Source organism: Psammomys obesus, unplaced genomic scaffold (assembly GCF_907164565.1).
Source record: "Psammomys obesus unplaced genomic scaffold, mPsaObe1.curated_primary_1811, whole genome shotgun sequence".
Classification (NCBI taxonomy): domain Eukaryota; kingdom Metazoa; phylum Chordata; class Mammalia; order Rodentia; family Muridae; genus Psammomys; species Psammomys obesus.
In genome coordinates, this window is record NW_026590463.1 from 33901 (window position 1) to 41400 (window position 7500).

The window sequence follows — 7500 nt, forward strand, 5'->3', positions numbered from 1 at the left end:
AAGGAAGGAAGGAAGGAAGGAAGGAAGGAAGGAAGGAAGGAAGGAAGGAAGGAAGGAAGAAGTACAAGAAGGGAGCTTCCTCTTCAAAGGAAGGAAGAAGAGAGGGAAGAAGGAAAGGAGGAAAAGCAAAAAAAGAGACTAAAAGATCTGTGATTGGCAGTGTGTAACTTAAATTCCAGCATTTAGAAAGAAAATTAGCCCAGCCTGTCTCCACAGCAAAATATTTAATCCACAAAACTTGAAGAAAAGCCTCTCCTAAGCAGATGCTGTGAGGTAGCTGTCTGTCTAGAGGAAGACTGCCTCAGAGACAACCAGGCCACAGAGGAACAGCAACACAGGTGGCTCAGAATTAGACCAGGATTTCCTGTAAGCAAAAGAGATTCACATCCCATGGGAAGGTAACACAGAGCACCACCGTCTAAGAAGAGAACAGCTGCACACAGCAGGAAGTACAACTGTCACTCCAGAAGCTAGTGGAGCTCACTGCGACAGGTGATGGAGCACCCCTGTATATGCTCGAGAAAGGGAGGATCAGGGTGAAGAGGAGACAGGGGAGACAGAAGTAATAAAAAGAGAAGTAGGAGGAGAAAGAGAAACAGCTGGTGAGCAATTAAGTTGATCAAAGAGACCACCAGAAGGACAAAGTGCAGCAGGGAAAGCCAGAACATTAGGCAGATGGAGGCAGAGCAGAGGGGGTTAGAGCCTTCCTCAAAGCAAGGCCCAGGACTGGCCCTGAGTGGCATCAGGACCTCCTCTCACAGCTGTGCTTCGCAACCCTGGCCGTCCTCACAATAGAGACAAAGAAGGTGATGTTTTTTAAAGGAAAGTAAAATTTTATCTTAAAAATGAATTTTAAACTATACTTATTTGTTGTACTTTATGTGTTTGGGTGTTTTGCCTGAATGTATGTCTGAGCATTACATGTGTTCCTGTGTACTTGGAGGTGACAAGTATGAATTATATTCCCTGGAATGGTTGAAGAGATGCTGTGAGCCTCCATGTGGGTGCTGGGAATTGAACCTGAGTCCTCTGGAAGAGCAGCCAGTGCTCTGAACTGCTCACCCATCTCTCCAGCCCTAGTCAAAATTTTCTTTAAATCTTTTATTTGAAAACTATTTATCCTACCTAAAGGAATGAATAGGACAGAAATATATTGTGTAAAATTCTTATAAAAAAAGATAAAAACATAAAAATCCCTCACAGAGAAGAGCCTTCAAATAGCTACAGGATTGATTTATTACTTGGAAAAATGAGGAATCGCATGTTACAGCCCATTGTGCAAAATGAGAGCTAAGGAGAGAAACCACACAGAATGCCACATCTGCTTAGGAAGTAATTAAAACAAGAGCAGAAGTTACCAGCTTGAAAGGGTTAGACTAACTTTGTAACCTGTATGTCTTCTAAAGCATATAGTTTTGAGTTTTAGGTTCAGGTTAAGGTAAAGCCTCTTAGTACCTTTCCAGAGAATGGAAAAATGTGACCCTATCTATGAGGACAGATAGAAAAAAAGGCAAGCAAGCAATGACCTTCACTCAGCAAAAGAAGGACCAGACCCTTGTCTTTGAGATAGCATTTCTTAGCAACCAACCCAGACTTCTTCTGTGTAGCTCCTGACCTCCAGCCAAAAGTCTGTAGCCCCTAATCTTCAAGGATGAGCTAACCACCCCCACCTTAAATTGCAGCTGCATCCACACTTGGCAGGACTGGCCAAGCTTGAGCACCTAAGACTAACCAATTATCTTACTTTATAGCTCCCTCATCCAATCCTAAATTGCCAAGACTGCAAATCTCCTGCAATTTGTCTTTTAAAAACCCTGCTGACCGGCAGGGGTGACCCCATTGCACAATGGTTAATAAACCTCTTGCTTTTGCAACGAGTCTTGGTCTAGGGGAGTTTCTGGGAAGGGTGCGATCTTGAACTCCTGAGCTGTGAGACCCCAGGTCTTACAAGCTCACACAGAAGCTAGATGGTAGACACAAGATGAGGAGCAGAATAAGGGCTTAATAGATGACTGTTCTCCCTGACAGACGATCAATAAATACCAAAATAAGAAATTGTAATTTTATATCATAGAATCCAGCAATCACCAGCATGATAAGATGGTCAAGATTCATGTAGGCAAGCAGGATGGCTCAGTGGGTAAAGATGCTTGCTGCCAAGTGTGAAGACTAGAGTTCAGTCCCCAGAACCCACTCGGGTAGAAGGAGAAACCAACTCCCTAAGCTGTCCTCTGACCTGTACATGCATGCTATACACATGTGGACAGAAATATGTGCACACACACATACCCACACACACACACAATCAATCAATCAATGTGAAAACTTTTTAAAAATGTTCCTACCATGAATTTTTAAAAATATTCCTATACACTTCCAGCTGTGTAGGAGACCAAGAGGAACACAGCATGTCAGGGCCTGAGTCTGCTCCCAGAACACCGGGGTAAATCAGGCATAGCATGACCCCATGCACTAAGACTAGCAATGGCACGAGAAGCAGGGCAGAGAGAAGCGCTCCACACTGGAAACTGACAGAACTACATGGTAGAGTATCCTGAAGCAGACAGGAAGGGGACAGACAGGAAGTGGTGACCCCTGACAGGGAGGTAGCAGGCCCCCCTTGCTGACCTCCTCACTGGGAAGGTCCACTGGGAGCCTCTTGGTTCCTGGAGCTACAGGCAGGACTATTTAGGGTGATGGACCCTGATGTCAGAACAGAGAACATGGGGCAGGAAGGAAAGACAGCACAGCAAAGGCCAACAGCAGGAGCCTAGGCTTATGCGGTTCTTAGGGATATTCAGTCAGTCTGAAACTCTTAATAATTTTTAAAATGTATAAAACTTGATGATTAAACCTTTTCTCTACAAATACTTCAGCTGCAGCCTTCTTTCTTAAGGGAAGGAGATGCCACTTCCCTTCCTTCATTCTTCTCAGGGTTCAGGAGCCACACCTCAGAAACCATTCCCTCAGCACCACATCCAGGGCTAATCCCTGAGCTAATGCTGTTCATTGTCCAGGAAGCCCATGCGCCTCCCGCCTTCTCCCAGCTGAAGCATCCCCTCATCTCAGCCTGCTGCCCACATCTTCTCATCCCCAGGGTGCCCTGCGCACCTCCACCATGACTGCTCTCCTCTACAGCTAACCTCCTGCATGCCCATCTTGTTACTCACAGTGGCCTGAGGGACCTAGGACTCTCCATGTAACCCTGTACACACACTTCAGTTGTGAACGTGGAGGGCTTGGAGGACCTCATATCGAAGAACTGAGAATGTAGCCAGGACTGGAGAGAGTCTTTAAAAGGTAATCACACTTAAATGACACCACAACTGTGTCCTAAGCTAAGTGATGTCATAAGAGATCGGGACACAGACACATGGAGAGGGAGGAGGCATCACCCAAGCTCAGTGGACAGGCCTCAACAGACACAGCTTGTGGAAACCCTAATATCTGGCTTCCAGGATCCAGAACTGTAAGAAACATAACTTCTGTCAAATCACCCAGGCTCTGGTGTCTGCAGGTGTTCCTGACACCTTCCTTCTCCTCAGGCCACCAGGCTCTAGTCCACCCTGTCCCTATAATGTTCCAAACACAGCAAACATGATTTTCCTCAGAGTAAATGCAGTTTCCCTCTGGCCACCTCTCTGTCCGAATCTCTCTGTCTCGGCCACAGGTCACTTGTCACATATTGAGCGTGTCAGAGACATGTTACTTAAAGCCTTCACCACCTGTCTCACTGTTCTTGACGCCTCTTCTTTGTTAACTATAGTTCCCCACTGATAAACAAGGATGAATTCTGTAGCTTACTTCTGAGTCTCCTGAACCACACACACACGTGACCAGGTATGAAGTAAATAGAAACATGACGTCCCTTTAGCTCTTACCTTCTCAGAACTGAGATGACATCAGTCGCCGTTCTCCAGCCCAAGCCAGTGATGGGTTCATCCAGGAACAAAATGGGATGGTCAGCGACCAGCTCCACTGCTATGCCAGTTATCTTCCTGAGCTCCTTAGATCTAGGCTGAAACACCATTGACCATTGTTACCTCCAAGAAGGACCATAGTTGCTGTCCTTGGGTGAACGAGCCTGTTCCAGCAAGAAAAGGTTCTCTTATGTCATTCTCCCGAAGGGCAATAATGTGGGCACCATGGAGAATAAGGAGGCTTCTCCTCCCAAGAGAGGAGAAAGAGGCTCGGGTCAGACTTGTCATGATGCCCATGTTGAGAACAGATAAGGTTTGTTCCTTAGGAAGGCACAGGTTCTAGGCTTGTGAGTTATCACACTCACAGAACGACACACACACACACACACATACACACACACACACACACACACTGCTTTCACCAAAAACTCCAAAGTGAAAAGCTCATATTGCCTTCTTAGGACATTTTCAACTTCCTTAAGATTTTCAAATAGACATTATTTGCACTGTGTGACGTCACAGAATTCATGACTCACACTCATGGACAAATGCAAAAGGTCAAACTGCCACAGTCTTTTTATAAGTGTGATGTGAGAGGGACTAGGAAGATTGAAGGGAAAGAGACAGGGAACAATTCTGAGGGTTAAACTCTGTACACATAATAAGCAGAACCATATCAAGCCCTAATGATGGCACATAGGGATGTCTGGGGAATGCGGACGATGTGGACTTGACATGGCTGAAGATATGAAGGATTACTCACCTGGAGAGCTTAGGTTTTGTAGGGCACCATAGGTCCTTATTTTTATGAATTATCTAAGTCTCAGCAGTAAGATACTACCTAGTGTTTTCTTAAAATGTGCCAGTGGGAAATAGCTTTCCTCAGTATGTGATAAAATAGTAACGAGTCAAAAACCCAGAAGGATGCTGTTAGGAAGGACACTGCTGTGCTGACTGTAGAACTATCCCATTCTTTCAGTAAGCACATACTCCCTCTGCATTTCCTCTCTCAAAACCTCATTAGGAGTTGCAGAGAAGGCTGAGCAGGGATATGCACAAGCCTGAAGCCTGGTACAAACCTGAGAAGTCACATCTAAAAGCTACATGCCCTGGCATGTATGCAAACGCCAACAAGATGTAAAGATGGGACAGGAGATAGGTCAGCAGCATTGGCCGTGCATGTCAGGCACCAGCAGAAGACAGGCCCTGCCCAAAAACAAGGTGGGAGGTGAGAAAGTGCCCCTGAGACAGGAGTCCTATGACTTCCATATGTGCACTGTGACTCTCAGGTGGACATGCACACACACATGCGCACACCCACACATACATACACTTATGCTCACACATACACACAAGCACTCACCCATACACACACACATACACTCACACTTTTTTGAAGGTTATCCTTAAAAAGTTTTATTATGAAAATTCTTGCAATCTGTCAAATTTCATGACTTTCCAGAAGTTAATTAATTTTCAACTTACTTAAGATTCTTCATAGTGACATTATTTGCACTGTACGGCATCACAGAATTCATGACTCACACTTGTAGACAAATGCAAAAGGTCAAACTGCCACAGTCTTTCTATAAGTCAGTGTCACTGTTTAATGTGAGATGGACTAGGAAGGTTGAGAAGGAAAGACAGACAGGGAATAATTCCTGGTCTTAAACTCTGTACCCATGTCTTGTACCTAAAAATTCAAGTAAGCAGCTTAGGGCAATGACTGATGATTGTTTAAGACATAGCAAAACAATGTACCTTATGGTAAATGTAAAATCAAGTTGTAAACAGAGCCAAAGCAAACACAATTCCACTGCTCAGGAAAAGAGAAAGTATGGTAAACTACAGGTTTTTTGTTATTCTTCCCACCAAGACAAGCATCTCATAAAAAAACTTTGGAGAAGTGTCATGGGAATCAACAGCCAAGGCCGTGCTCCTCCTCCTTGTTCTAAGAAAGGGCCACCACAGGAGTAAAGCAAGGGAATTACACTCCGGGAGCCCATTTCCATCCACAGCTCCAAAGGTCTGCTCACCATGCACCTATGTACAATCTCTCGAGGAGACAGCTTCAGTGTGAGAGGCAGGAAGTCTTAAGGGACACAAAAAGAGGGAAACAGCCTGGTATTTAGAAACCCTAAGCACACAGTAAGTTAAACTGCTCAAGTTCTATCAACAATGTAATGATAAAGGACATTTGGGGAATGGGAATGGGCACTGACCTGGCAGAGCTGTGGGTATCAGGATTTTATTCATCTTGATAGTTAATAATGGCATTGTGAAGGTGAGCAAAAGTCCTTTTTTAAAGCATGAAGAATAATTAAGTATGCAGGGATCAAGTATTATATCATAGTCTTCTTAGCATGTCAGTATAAACTAGTTAGCTGTTCCATATTCGGGAGAAGCTCACCATTCATCTCCTGCCCTTCCTGAGCCTGCATGAGCCTCCATAGGAGTCACTCTGTCCTTCTCTTGCTGCTCTTTCCCCAGGCTGTACCTCTAAACCTAATCTGAGAGCTGGAAGAGAACACCTACAGAAGATAAGCAATCAGGGAGTGTGGGCAGAAGAATACCTTAGTTTTCTGTCCAGGTGCTAGGATAAAGTGCTCTGATGAAAAGTAAACAGGGGGCACAACCTTCATCTGAACGCACTGTTTTAAAGCACAGTCAGTCACTTCAGGAAGCCAGCTCAGGAACCTGAAGCAGCTGGTGGCATCCAGTCAAGAGCACAGAGAGAATGCAGGCATGTGTATCAGTGCTGAGCTCACTTTCTCTGTTCTTATCCCACCAGGACCCAAGCCCAAAGAATGGTGCTGCCTGTAGTGAGCCGGGTCTCTCCACATCCGTGAACTTATCAAGACAATCGCCTACAGAGAGATTCCTCCTCCTAGACTCTACATTCTAGATGATTCCAGGTGATTCTAGACTGTTCAGGTTGACAGTCAAAAGTAACCACCTCAGACAGGATAAGAGACAACACACAGACAAAAGGCTACAGAGAATAACAAGCGCTAAACACGTTAGAACTGAACGCCACAGAGACCAAGACAGTCATGGAAAAAAGTTCGCATAGGGTGAAACACCAAGCCCGAGTCTGCAATCTCCTATCAGATATGGGAACGCAGATCTCTAGAGCAGTGCTTCTCGACCCTGGGCCACGACCCCTCCAGGGGTCACATATCAGATATTTGCATTACGATTCTCAACAGTAGAAAAATTACAGTCATGGAGTAGCAACAAAATAACTTTATTGCTGGGGTCAGCACAGCTTGAGGGACTGCATTAAAGAGCTGCTGCATTGGGAAGGTGGAGAACCACTGCTCCGCAGGAAGAGACCATAAACAGAAGCACTTCTCAAATTCCCAAATGAGTCATGAGTTTAACGCTGAGGGGCTCATGTGAAGAACACTTGGAAATGGCCATGGGAGGAACAATTTCCCCTGCTGGATCACAGGCCACTCCCGGCCTAAGCCATTGTTAAGATGGCTTCCAGCTCAATTTCCACCTTTGCATCCTGTAAACAGTCAGACAGCAGCCCCCTTTGACCACACACATTATAGGTAACGGCTGGTGGAGTGTC

General features: G+C 45.2%; 1 protein-coding gene across 1 annotated transcript in view; it reads right to left on the reverse strand.

Moving 5' to 3' along the window:
- The window catches only part of LOC129676883 (ATP-binding cassette sub-family G member 3-like), a 49194-nt gene that overhangs the window by 28579 nt on the left and 13115 nt on the right, over positions 1 to 7500 (reverse strand). Inside the window, exon 6 of the mRNA XM_055607399.1 lies at positions 3882 to 4018. Coding sequence (XP_055463374.1) covers positions 3882 to 4018 — 137 coding nt within the window. The remainder of the gene's footprint in view (positions 1 to 3881; positions 4019 to 7500) is intronic.